This window comes from Pelodiscus sinensis, chromosome 12 (assembly GCF_049634645.1).
Source record: "Pelodiscus sinensis isolate JC-2024 chromosome 12, ASM4963464v1, whole genome shotgun sequence".
NCBI classification, from domain to species: domain Eukaryota; kingdom Metazoa; phylum Chordata; order Testudines; family Trionychidae; genus Pelodiscus; species Pelodiscus sinensis.
The window spans coordinates 11,764,697-11,778,838 of NC_134722.1; the positions used below are offsets into that span (position 1 = coordinate 11,764,697).

Consider the following 14,142-nt stretch of genomic DNA (forward strand, 5'->3'; position numbering starts at 1 on the left):
TGAGAGAAAGTGCACAATATATTTGTTTGCATGGTTCTTTAGTAGAGGTGAGCTGCTAGGTTAGTGGAAAAATGCAAAGGAGTAAGTCAGATTTGGCTTATCTAGAAATCTTTGGGCTCCAGCCACATGGCTCAATGAACGTGAACTCTTTTTGGTGATATGGGGATGAGATCCCATCAACGCAAAGCTGTCTGTTCAGAGTTAACATGGCAAATCTCTAGTTTGCCTCAATCAGCAATCATTTAGCAATAGGACAGCAGGCTCATACTTAAACATAAAGTGTTTGCCTCATATTGCTGTGATGGATTCTATTGGAATCATGAATTCAATGTAATTTTTATTACATTAATATATGGTACCAATAGTGTTAACTTGTGTTAATGTCCATAGTATAAAAGTTTCGGCGGGATAGCCAAGTTAGTCTGTAACTAGAAAAACAACGAATAGTCTAGCAGCACCTTAAAGACTAACAAAACGTGTTGATGGTATCATGAGCTTTCGTGGGCACAACCCACTTCTTCAGATGACCTAAACAGCTGTTCTGATCTCTGGTAACAGCTTCATGTCAGAGCTGACCTTTACTCTGACTTGAGTCTACAAAAGCTGACCAACTCTGGCATGAAACTGTTACCGGAGATCAGAACAGCTGTTTAGGTCATCTGAAGAAGTGGGCTGTGCCCACGAAAGCTCATGATACCATCTACACGTTTTGTTAGTCTTTAAGGTGCTGCTAGACTATTCGTTGTGTTTCAAGTTTTCCCAGTATAAAAGACAGAGAACATTCCACATTGGAGCATAACCATTTGTGGGGAAAAGGGTAAAATGTAAAGCCTATTGAGCTTGGTAAGGGTTTTATCTGTGTCTAATTGGGAATTAATTTCAAAATGATGTTTCTTAATTAAATAATAGAAATCTTGGTAAACAATAGAAAATAATCCTAAATCCTAGCTGTAAAATTACTGGCTCAATGGAAATCAACAGCATTGTTTACAGAGAGCCACTTTATGTCCCTGTGTGTTTGGGTGCAGGGTTGAGGCCTTGGTTTGCAAAGAATGTAATACATACAAATGTCAAATGAACAATTAAATATAAGATGTAGAGGATTAAGATGACTTAATATTTTGAATTCGGATCCCAAGACTTGTGATTTGAGCTGCATATGTTTATAAACCCTTGCAGTACTACCAAACATATTGTGTGAGATGCCAGATTTCCACTAGGGCTGGTAATTTTAACATTTGAACAACTACTACTTTAACTGCAGGCAGGGATTAGTGATCTCATCTTTTCTTTCCTTCATTTTTTATTTGAGGAAGTGTGTGTGATTATTTAAAAAAAATAATTTCCATTGCATATGATTAGTTAGAGCTATCTGGATAAAATTCCAAGCATGGAAAAGTAGAATATTTGATTTCTATAAACTTTAAAAAGGTATTCAGTAGGGAACCCTATCCCTCAAAAATTCAGATTAAGAGTAGCCTTAATTTTGGAGTTAACCACATTCCTAGTGATTAAAATGGTCTGTTGTCTTTTGCTTTGATGGCTTCATGCTTACCTCTGGAGTCAGTGCATTGTTATCTGATGTCTGGCTGGAAAGCAGAATGTGCGTGAAACCATCTTCCTTCCGGACCACAATGTCCCTGAACCGACAGTTACTTTCATTTTGACGCACGCTGTACCTTAGTCTCTTATCAAAGACATAATCTTTCTCCCCATCCAGTTTCCTTTTCACAGTGCTGTGCATGTTCAAGCCTCCGTTGGCCATAGAAGAACCTTTCAAATGCAAACAATCAAAATGGACATGTGATCATATCTGTATCTCCAAATAAAATAGCACAGAGTCTTTTTAACTTGAATTCCATTTTGTCTAGATCATTTTATTTTAAGAGTGGTCAAAAGTATGTCCAGCAACCAAATGTGGTCCACAAAATCTAGTGTGTCCCCTGATGGCTCATTTTTACTACAGCAGTAGAGCCTATGCAACCCAATATGAAATGCTCTATCACGATCTGAGGAGAACGCCACTTAGATCTAGATCAGTCATTACATTTTGGGACTGGTAATGTCAACAGGTGTGCCTGTAGTGAAAATGAAAGCAGCAGTCACCTGCTCTTTTATGTGAATTTGGGGGTGACCCTCAAGTTTATGGGAAAATTCTTATTGCCTTCTTTGGCAAAGCTGGGTATGAATAACTTAGTCTAAATCATTTCTTCCTAAGTTACATCTTGTTCCTCATATACAGAGCTATAAAACCATTATCAGGTGCAGCTGGCAACTTTAATGTAGTGATAGGTTCCTTGATTGTACATCTCTACAGTGACTCTGAGAACAGTTCATAGCAAACTTTTATAGCTAAGCTGACTCGACAACCACACTCCTCTTCCTTACAATTCCAGTGGTTGCCATTAAAGATAGTATTTTACCTATTGTTAGCCAACTGTGGTACCTGAACTTATAGCTAAGCTGACTCGACAACCACACTCCTCTTCCTTACAATTCCAGTGGTTGCCATTAAAGATAGTATTTTACCTATTGTTAGCCAACTGTGGTACCTGAACTTATGCTCAAAGTAGGATATAATGTATTTCAGATTATTGGGGAAAATGTGACTTCTCCTCTTATGGAATTGTGGCATAGTAATTATGGACTGTCCTTGTCATAAAGCTTTCACTTGAAGTACATACACAATGGAAGTGCCAAAAAGATAACCATTTAGAAATTTGGTTGATTTTTTAGCATACTCAGAGGATGAGGGTTTTCCAGCCAGCACGCCCTAATCTTTAGCCAGGTTCTTTGAATATTAAGCTAATCCTTAATAAGTAATATATAATGAAATATGCTAATGTCTTATTGTAACTACATTAATAAAGTCTCCTCTACCAAAAGAGACGGAACTAGGACATAACTGTGGCATATCATGTGCCACTATGTAGTAACAGTAGGTAAATACTATCTTCTTAATCACCTGTGCACTTAACTTTAGACTATGCATAAAAGGTATTAATGCTGGACTTAACAGAACGCATACTGACAGGAAAACACCAAATCAGTTATAAGAAATATATGCTTCAGTTATAAGAAATATATGCTTCCTCTTTAAAAACAAAAACCACCACAGCCAAACAACATACTGAGAAATATTCAGTTTTCTGAATGCAGTAAATTGTGACTCTTGCTGTGCTCATGTTTATATTTCCTATGGAATATTCAGGAAATATGTTATCATTAGTAACAATACACAAGTAGGCCCAAGGTTGTCATGGAGTCATAAAAATATCATAAAAACATACTTTCTGAAAGTTTCTCCTTCTGCTGCAATTACAGGCATTTTAAATGTTTTTGCCATTAAAAATTATGGGTAAATAAAATAATTACATAAGTTCATGGAAGATAGATCAATCCTATTGGTTATGGCTTAGTCAAAATGGTCAGATGCAACCTCATGCTGTTGGTGCCCCTAACCCGTTCACTGCTAGAAGCTGGGATTGGATAACAAGAGGTAGATGACTTGATCAACTGCTCTGTTCTGTTCACTTTCTCTGATGCCCATGGCACTGGCCTGTGTTAAAGGAAAACAGGTTACTGGGCTGGATAGATCATTGGTCATGTTGGGTCAGACCATTCTTATGTCCTTAAAGACAATTGAAAAACTGAAGCTTAAGTTGTTCAATTCACTTGAAATATTGGCCATTGAAATAAAAAAGAAAGAGGCAAAAACTATTCCAAAGATACAGGAGGGAAAAAGAGGAGAGCAGTCTGCATCCAAACCAGTACTGTATTTAATCATTTGTTCTTACCTCTGAAGTGAAGCAACCCAACCTCTTGGTTCAGGTCTTAAAAAAAATTGAGGTTTTTTTTAAAGCAGGAGGAGGGACGGAAGTTAGGGCATGGATTTAAATGTTGTAGCTTAGGTCGTATTTGTCCAATTAAAATGCATTGTTAGATGCTTGTAATGATGAATTTTTAGTGAATGACTCTTTAATAGGAGCCATCCACCTTTCTCCTTTAGTCTTAATATTTCGATATACTTGATGTTTGAGTAGCTAACTCAAATGCATGATTAGGCATCGACAAACATAGGACCCTGCACATGTTCACGTAATGCAAACTATGCTTATATCCTGCAATTTTTATATTTAGTACTAAAATATATTAAATGTCTAATAGTATTCAGCTGATTTTTTTTTTACCTTATTTAATATATACATATCTACTTTTTCAGGGATTCAGTAAAACTTTAAATTATAGACACTCTCATGTAGAACTGTAGCAGACATGTTTTATTAAATAATGATTAATTGAGATGTTAACAAATTTAAATTCTTTCCTTAGTTTAGAAAGAACTTATGAAGCCTTTTAGGGGGGTTTTAAATAAGAATTCAAATGTGAAAATTCCAAACTAACAACATATTATCATTTAATGTTTGAAATTCTACAAATTGCAACTTGTACATTTTTGGCTTCTTCCTTGTTTATACTGACTCATTACTAGAGTGGAATGACTTGCCTGGTAGTTTTTTTTTTCCTGTTAGTGAATTATTTGCAAACCGAGGTCTTTAACTTCCAAACACACATGTGCTTAACTTTAAACTGAGGAGGAGTTCCCTGGAAGTCAGTAGGAGTATTAATGTTAAGCAGGGTAGAAGTGTCCGGAGCAGTGGAGTCTGACCAACTTTTTAGATTTGTTCAGCATTCATAATTGTTCTGCAAATATATTGTGAAAGCATTTCATTGTTTGCCACCAATCTCCTTCATTTCTCCTGTTCACTAACAGTACTATTTCCTAAGTGAAGGATGAAACTTTGTTAAAAAAAAAAAAAAACAGACTAGAAAGCAAAGTGATTTCAAGATTGCTAATTGAATACTTGGCCTGTGTTAGGAAAGAAGTCTGACATGACGATCATAATTGTTCCTTCTGGCCTTTAAATCTATGAATGTCTGGTAGGAATCTTCAAGTAAACATGTACTTAGACAGGAAATAATCATTTTCACTTTTTAACAAACATTCTTATAAATAATATTTATTGTATAAATGTTCATGTGAAATAATAATTGGGGTTGTGAATACTTTTTTTTTTTTTTTTTTTTTTAAACCAAAGATTCCAATACCACTTTTATGCACTATTTATTCTGCTCTGTGCTCACTACATTGTTTGGTCCATCTGCAAGCCTATAGAGGAAGGAGAGTTTGCAATACAGTCTAAAGAACTTAGGAAATTAGATGCAAGAATGGACATGAGATGTAAGCAGCCTCAGGCTAAATGCATTGGTAATCTGCATGCTATTGAGGAATAAGCAACAGCTGTTCTAAGTACAGATGGTAAGGGAAGGGTGGGGAATTAATTCTTAAGGGAAATCCAGCATAACAAAAAGCCTCTCATCAATCAGTTCATCATCATTATTTGTTGTATCTCATTTTGTTCAAATAGTACACCAAGTGGGGAAGTTAAAGATATGACAAAAGAAGCTGTTAACCTTGCAGGAGTCATTAGACACAAAGTGTGTGTCAACTGACAGGCTTTTAACCAATACAAGGTCTACATGCAATCAACAATGACACCTAGGTTTTCTAATTTATGCTTTCATAAAATGACACTGTTGATTGCATGTAGACTTTTGGTTAAAATTCTGTCAGCTGACACACATTGGGCCTATAATTGTTTTAGATTTCATTCAGATTTACACCAATGCAACTACACCAGTCTGGCTGCTTCTGCATGAAGCCTAAAGCTGATACAAATACCAATAACTAACCATGGATTATCTATGGGATGAAAGTCTGTATCAAAATGCTGACCAGTGTTGCCTATCTCTCAATGTTAGTATTCCAACATGGAATGCTGACACTTGTCTCTAGCTGTTGGAACCAAACATAATTCAGTTATCTATGCTGGGATGGGCCAAGGCAGTGAATATGAACCTCACAGCTATAATAAAATATCTTCCTATTGAATATCCCAGCCTAGGACAAAATGGGGCCTATTATCACCTGGTTAGTGCATGGTTGGGTAACAGTTAACACCTTAATATGTCAAGATGAAAAATGACTGTCACATAGAGTAAAGCTAGCCATCCCCCAAACAATGAATAATGTATGTGCAATAAATTGGAGATGCGAAAAGAAACAGAGGAAGCTTTAGCTACCTCTGGACTTGGCTTCCCAGCCTAAACACAGAGATGATAAATTTCATTCAGCCTTTTGGTGCTCTCAGTTTATTTGTGACAGAGCAAGAGACAAAGTGTCCTTAATTTAACTAGGTCTTTAAATTAAATACTGGGTTATAAATAATCTGCAATAAAGCTTGTGAAGGTATGCAGAAAAAGCTATGTAAAGATTGGGAGAAAGAGTCCGAAAAAGTCATCAAGAGGAAAAATTATATTGTCAGCTGAAACCTCTAGATACCTTGAGGGCACCCTAATGCTAGATTCTGTACAAAACTCCTAATAGACAATGTCTAAAAAGAGACCCACAAGGGTGGGAAAAGAAATAGAAGTGACATGTTTAAGGTTATAGAGCAGTTCAATTGCTGAGCCAGGAATAAGAAACCTTTTACGAGACCCCATGCACTACAGCACATTGCCTCTCTAGCTAGCATGAGAGTTAAGACGTGGTGCGACTCACACTTTAACAATGTTTTGTTACTCACTTCTTGCAATAATATTCCAGAAAAACAAAAGAAAATATCCCAGAGACACTTCTGCTGCATTAAACTCTCAGGTTTGTTTTCGGTAATAGTTTTAGATCCATTTAATCAATTAAGCACCTGTGGGATACCTAAAATCAACTCTCTTCTACCCAGGCTGACCTGAGAAAGTGAGACAAGGAGAGGTAATAACTCTTATTGGACCAACTTCTACTGTAAGAAAGAGACAAGAGTTCGAGCTTAAGTGGAGCTTTTTCAGGTCTGGGAAACATATTCAGAGTGTCACAGCTAAATAAGGTGGAACAGATAGTTTAGCATGGGGTGGGCAATAATTTTTGAAGTGGGGCAACTTAACAAATTTCTGAAGTGGTCCTGGGCCACCCCAAAAGGGGCAGCACCTTGGGCAAAAGGAGTGGGGTCAGGAGACTTCCCGTGCTCCCCTGCCTATAGATCCTCATTAGCCTGGGGGCAGGGAAGCATGTGAAGTCTTTGCCTCCTTCTCCCCCCCCACCCCCGGTGGCTAGAGAGAGCTGCCAGCTATTTTGAACAGCTGGCACCTCCCTCTAGGCGCCCCACACCCCTGACGTTGGAAGGAGACTTCATGCAGTCCCCTCCGCCCCCATGCAAATCAGGGCCTTGGGGTGGGGGAGTGCGTGAAGTCTTTGCCCACCCAACCCCACCCTGCAAGGAGTGCACAGTGCCTAGAGTGAACTGCCAGCTCTCTCTAAGTGCCATGCACCCCCTGCAGGGTGGGGGTGGGGGACAAAGACTTCACACGCTCCCCTATCCCTAGGGTTTGATTAACCCGGGAGTATGGGAGCATGCAAAGTCTCTAGCCCCCTGATCTCACCCTACGAAGGGCTAGCGGTGCCTACAGGGAACTGCCAGCTGTTTTGAACAGCTAGTGATTCCCTCTGGTGCCACCCGCGCCTGGCAGGAGGGGAAGACTTCAAGTGCTCCCCTGTCCCCAGGTCTTGATTGGGGCTGGGGGAGCGGCAGTGTGCCATGGGCTGGATCAGCCAGCTCGGTGGGCTGAATCTAGCCAGTGGGCTGAATCTAGCCTGTGGACACCCCCTCCCCCAGGTTTAACATAATCATTTAACATATTTCAAGGGGCCACTCAAGGTGAAGTGGCCTCCATTAAAAAATGGGTGAAGGAAAGGGTGAAGAAGGCAGCCGGGATGTGTGGATTGTTATTGGGTTACAGGTTGGATTTATGGCTTAAAAGAGCAGTGTCTCTACTCAGTACATGATTTTTTTTTAAGCATCTAGCACAGTTACGAACTTAAGCTCACATTCTTTGGGAAGTGATAGAAATGTAGCTGTGTTAGGCTGGTGTAGCTGAAACAAAAAACAGGCCTATGTAGCACTTTAAAGAGCTCGTTGTTTCAAAGTGGTGGTGTGCAGGTTGTGATTGCTTTGTAAAAACTGTTCACCCACAGGTGATATGTTTTTGTCTTACCATTTTTCCTGTGTGAGAGTGTAGTGATTGCCTGGTCTCACCCACATAACCCCTTCTCTCCCTAGTTACAGGCAGTCCCCGACTTACGCGGATCCGACTTGTCGGATCCGCACTTACGAACGGAGCTTTCTCGCCCCGGAAGTCGGGGCGAGAAAGCCCCGTTCGTAAGCTGCTCCGGTGCCCCTGGTCTGCTGGAGACCGTCTCCAGCAGACCAGGGGCACCGGGCGGGTTCCCGCGCTTCTGAGGCTTTGCCAGAGCAAAGCCTCGGAAGCGCGGGAACCGCTGCTGCTGCCACTTGGGTGCCGGTGCCTGTGGTCTGCTGGGGACCGTCCCCAGCAGACCACAGGCACCGGGACCCAAGCGGCAGCAGCGGGCGGGTTCCTGCGCTTCTGAGGCTTTGCCAGAGCAAAGCCTCAGAAGCGCGGGAACCCCCGCTGCTGCCGCATGAGACCCGGTGCCTGTGGTCTGCTGGGGACGGTCCCCAGCAGACCACAGGCACCCTGACTGAAGCCGCAGCCGCGGGGGGTCCCGCGCCTCAGAGGCTTTGCCAGAGCAAAGCCTCAGAGGCGCGGCACCCCGCTGCCGCTGCGGCTCTGCTCCCCGTGTCCCTGGTCTGCTGGGGGGGGGGCGCAGCTAGTGTGCTCCCCCCCCCCCAGCAGACCAGGCTTTTGTTTTGGACTCTGGGGCAGAGCAGCTGGGGCGCTGCCGATTGGTCCTGCAGCGCCCGTGGGCACTACTGGACCAACCCGGCAGCACCCCAGCTGCTCTGCCCCAGGTCCTGATTCAGCCGCTGCTGGTCAGTTTCAGCAGCGGCTGAATCAGGACGTCTGGGGCAGAGCAGATGGGGTGCTGCTGGGTTGGTCCAGTAGCACCCCAGCTGCTCTGCCCCAGGCGTCCCCAAGTCAGCTTCTGCTGAAACTGACCAGCGCTGACTACAGGAAGCCCCAGGCAGAGTTGCTCTGCCCCGGGCTTCCTGGAATCAGCTGCTGATCAGTTTCAGCAGCAGCTGACTTGGGGACGTCTGGGGTTCTTAAGTTGATTCTGTATGTAAGTCAGAACTGGCGGTCAGTTTCAGCAGTGTCTGAATCTGGACGCCAGTTCCGACTTACATACAGATTCAACTTAAGAACAAACCTACAGTCCCTATCTTGTAGGTAACCCGGGGACTGCCTGTACTTCCCCTGCTCTCTTCTCCTTTGACACCCCATTGACGGGAGGGGTGTTAATAGGCCACTTCACCTGCAATGGTCCCTTAAAATGTGTTAACTACTTATGCTAAACAATCTGTTCCCTCTTGTATTTAGCTATGACACTGGGTATCTTTCCCAGGCCTGGAAAAGAGCTCTGTAAGCAAAAAGCTTCTCTCACACTTCAGAAGTTGGGCCAATAAAAGATATTTCCTCATCTACCTTGTATCTCTAATATCCTGGGATCAACTTGATTACAACACTGATTTACATAAGAACATAAGAATGGCTGTACTGTGTCAGACAAAAGGTCCATCTAGCCCAGTAGCCTGTCTGCTGACAGTGGCCAACACCAGGTGCCCCAGAGAGGGTGGACCAAAGACAATGATCAAGCGATTTGTCTCCTGCCATCCTTCTCCAGTCTCTGACAAACAGAGGCCAGGGACAGCATTTCTATCCCCTGGCTAATAGCCTTTTATGGACCTAACCTCCACGAAATTATCTAGCTTCTCTTTAAACTCTGTTATAATCCTAGCCTTCACAGACTCCTTTGGCAAGGAGTTCCACAGGTTGACTACACGCGGTGTGAAGAAGTACTTTCTTTTATTAGTTTTAAACCTGCTACCCATTAACTTCATTTGGTGTCCTCTAGTTCTTCTATTATGGGAACTAATAAATAACTTTTCTTTATTTGCCCTCTCCACATCACTCATGATTTTATATACCTCTATCATATCCCCTCTCAGTCTCCTCTTCTCTAAACTGAAAAGTCCCAGTCTCTTCATATGGGACCCGTTCCAAACCCCTAATCATTTTAGTTGCCCTTTTCTGAATCCTTTCCAAGGCCAAAATATCTTTTTTGAGGTGAGGAGACCACATCTGTACACAGTATTCAAGATATGGGCGTACCACAGTTTTATACAGGGGCAGTAAGATATTCTGTGTCTTATTTTTTATCCCTTTCTTAATAATTCCTAGCATCCTATTTGCCTTTTTGACCGCCGCTGCACACTGCGTGGAAGTTTTCAGGGAACTATCCACAATAACTCCAAGACCTCTTTCCTGATTTGTCATAGCCAAATTAGCCCACATCATACTGTACGTATAGATGGGCTTATTTTTCCCAATGTGCATTACTTTACACTTATCCACATTAAATTTCATTTGCCATTTTGTTGCCCAGTCACTCAGTTTGGTGAGATTTTTTTGGAGTCCCTCACAGTCTGCTTCTGTCTTCACTATCCTAAACAGTTTGGTATCATCCGCAAACTTTACCATCTCACTGCTTACCCCTTTCTCCAGATCATTTATGAATAAGTTGAACAGAATTGGTCCCAGGACTGACCCTTGGTACCACTAGTTACCCCTCTCCATTCTGAAAATTTACCATTTATTCCTACCCTTTGTTTCCAGTCTATTAACCAGTTCTTAATCCATGAAAGGACCTTCCCTCTTATCCCATGGCAATGTAATTTACACAAGAGCCTTTGGTGCGGGACCTTGTCAAAGGCTTTCTGAAAATCTAAGTATACTATATCTACTGGATCCCCCTTGTCTGCATGTTTGTTAACCCCTTCAAAGAACTCTAAGGGTATGTCTACACTAGCCACCCTAATTTAAACTAGGGTGGCTAATGTAGTCATTCGAACTTGCAAATGAAGGCTGGGATTTAAATATCCCGGACTTTATTTGCATGTTCCCAGGCACCTCCTGCAATGAGGAGTAACGGTAGTTTGAATTAGGAACTTTAATTTGAACTACCTAGCCCGTGCCGCGTGTAGCCGCGGGCAGGTAGTTCGAATTACTGGGCATTTAAAAATGGCGGCGTCTGGGAACATGCAAATAAAGCCCGGGATATTTAAATCCCAGGCTTCATTTGCAAGTTTGAATGACTACATTAGCCACACTAGTTTGAACTAATAGATTAGTAAGACATGATTTCCCTTTACAGAAACCATGTTGACTTTTGTCCAACAAATTATGTTCTTCTGCGTGCCTCACAATTTTATTCTTTACTATTGTTTCAGCTAATTTGCCCGGTACTGAAGTTAGACTTACTGGTCTGTAATTGCCAGGATCACCTCTAGAGCCCTTTTTAAATATTGGTGTTATGTTAGCTACCTTCCAGTCATTAGGTACGGAAGCTGATTTAAAGGATAGGTTACAAACCACAGATAATAGTTCAGCAATTTTCCATTTGAGTTCTTTTAGAACTCTTGGATGAATGTCATCCGGTCCCAGAGATTTGTTGACATTAAGTTTATCTATTTGTTCCAAAACCTCCTCTAATGACACTACAATCCGGGACAGTTCCTCAGATTCATCACCCACAAAGGATGGTGCAGATTTGGGAATCTCCCTAACGTCCTCAGCCATGAAGACTGAAGCAAAGAAATCATTTAGTTTCTCTGCAATGACTTTATCGTCCTTGATTGCTCCTTTTATCTCTCGATCATCTAGGGGACCCACAAGTTGTTTTTTTTTAGCAGGCTTCCTGCTTCTAATGTACTTAAAAAACATTTTGTTATTTCTTTTTGAGTTTTTGGCTAGCTGTTCCTCAAAATCTTTTTTGGCTTTTCTTATTACATTTTTACACTTGATTTGACAGTGTTTATGTTCCTTCCTATTTATTGCACTAGGATTGGACTTCCACTTCTTAAAAGATGCCTTTTCATCCCTCACTGCTTCTTTTATATGGTGGTTAAGCCACGGTGACTCTCTTTTAGGTCTCTTGCTATGTTTTTTAATTTGGGATATACATTTAAGTTGGGCCTCTATTATGGTGTCTTTAAAAAGTTTCCATGCAGTTTGCAGGGATTTGGCTCTAGTCACTGTGCCTTTTAATTTCTGTCTAACTAACCTCCTCATTTTTGTGTAATTCCCCTTTTTGAAATTAAATGCCAGAGTTCTGGACTGCTGAGGTGTTCTTCCCACCACAGGAATGTTAAATGTTGTTATATTATGGTCGCTATTCCCAAACGGTCCTGTAACGGTTATATCCTGGACCTGATCCTGTGCTCCACTCAGGACTAAATCGAGAATTACCTCTCCTCTTGTGGGTTCCTGTACCAGCTGCTCCAAGAATCAGTCATTTAAGCCATTGAGAAATTGTATCTCTGCTTCTCTTCCTGAGGTGACATGTATCCAGTCAGTGTGGGGATAATTAAAATCCCCCATTATTATAGAGTTCTTTATCTTGGTAGCCTCTCTAATCTCCTTCAGCATTTCAATGTCAGTATTGCTGTCCTGGTCAGGTGGTCGATAATATATCCCTACTGCTAATTTCTTATTATTGGAGCATGGAATTACTATCCATAGCGATTCTATTGAACATGTTGATTCATTTATATTTTTATTTCAATTGATTCTACGTTATCTTTCACATACAGTGCCACTCCGCCACCCACCCGGCCTGCTCTATTCCTCCGATATATTTTATATCCCGGTATGATTGTGTCCCACAGATTTTCCTCATTCCACCAGGTTTCAGTGATGCCTATTACGTCAATCTCCTCCTTTAATATGAGGTACTCTAGTTCACCAATCTCATTAATCAGACTCCTAGCATTTGTGTAGAAGCACTTTAAAAATTTGCCACTGTTTATTTGTCTGCCCTTCCCTGATGCATTGGATTAATTTATATGCGGTTGTTTGTCTGCTCTGGCCCATGGTTTGTCCTCTCCGCTCCTCTCTTTCTGACTACAGCTTTGAGAATCTCTATCAGCGGATTCTCCTCTAAGAGAAGTCTCCATCCGATTTATGTGCATCTCCGCAGGAATCGGTTTCCCCCCATCTCTTAGTTTAAAAACTGCTCTATGGCCTTTTTAATGTTTAGTGCCAGCAGTCTGGTTCCACCCTGGTTTAGGTGGAGCCCATCCTTCCTGTATAGGCTTCTCCTCTCCCAAATGTGTCCTCAGTTCCTAATAAATCTAAACCCCTCTTTCCTACACCATCGTCTCATCCACACATTGAGACTCTGAAGCTCTGCCTGCCTACCTGGCCCTGCGTGTAGAACTGGAAGCATTTCTGAGAATGCCACTATAGAGGTCCTGGATTTCAGTCTCTTTCCTAGCAACCTAAATTTGGCCTCCGTAATTTAATGTTACTGTTTCCTATAAAAGAGAATAAGAGGGGAAAAAGGAAGGAGGAGAATGGGTTGATAAAAAAATATTTAAATTAAGAATACCATGACACTATGAAGGTTTTCATAATGGAAAGACAGTGGTTAGTGGCAGATAACAAGTAGGATGTTTTCAGCAGATAAACATGCCGAACTAGAGCAGCACAGGAAGATTATTTCAAGGGAAAAGTTTGTTGCTGTAAAGGAATTTGAAACAATCACTCTGAATTGCAGTATCACAAAAGAAGCAGATAGCAATGAGATAACAGAAGATGAGAGTGCCATCAGAATACTGCTGCAAGCAACAAAGTTTCAATAGATATTCCAGAGTTTACTTAGTATTTGTTTTCCTCATGGCCTGGCCTGTTATTGCTATTCACAATTGCAAAAGATCCAGACCTTCAAGGCTAACCACACTCATCTCCTCAGCAATATCAAGCCAATAGCTGCTTCTAGTTTCTGGCCAGATGCAAAGGAAACAGGAGAGTAGCATACATTAACCTACATCATATCCTTACACTTACTGACAGGAAAGAGCTAGAGGATGTGGCTATTTCACAGGAATTACAAAGCTATGTGCTGAAATGTACTAGCAAGTGTATCTGGCAAGTGCAGCCCTCTAATGGACAGAACCACGGCTGCACAGGGCATTTTGATTTATGTTGTCCTCCAATGTTCACCAGGAAAAAAGCTTTTATCCTAATGCAGGCAGAAGTAAGTACTCCTGT

General features: G+C 41.5%; 1 protein-coding gene across 1 annotated transcript in view; it reads right to left on the bottom strand.

Moving 5' to 3' along the window:
* CDYL2 (chromodomain Y like 2) overlaps positions 1-14,142 on the bottom strand; it is a 109,606-nt gene that overhangs the window by 26,061 nt on the left and 69,403 nt on the right. The window contains exon 3 of the mRNA XM_075940014.1: positions 1,556-1,773. Coding sequence (XP_075796129.1) covers positions 1,556-1,773 — 218 coding nt within the window. The remainder of the gene's footprint in view (positions 1-1,555; positions 1,774-14,142) is intronic.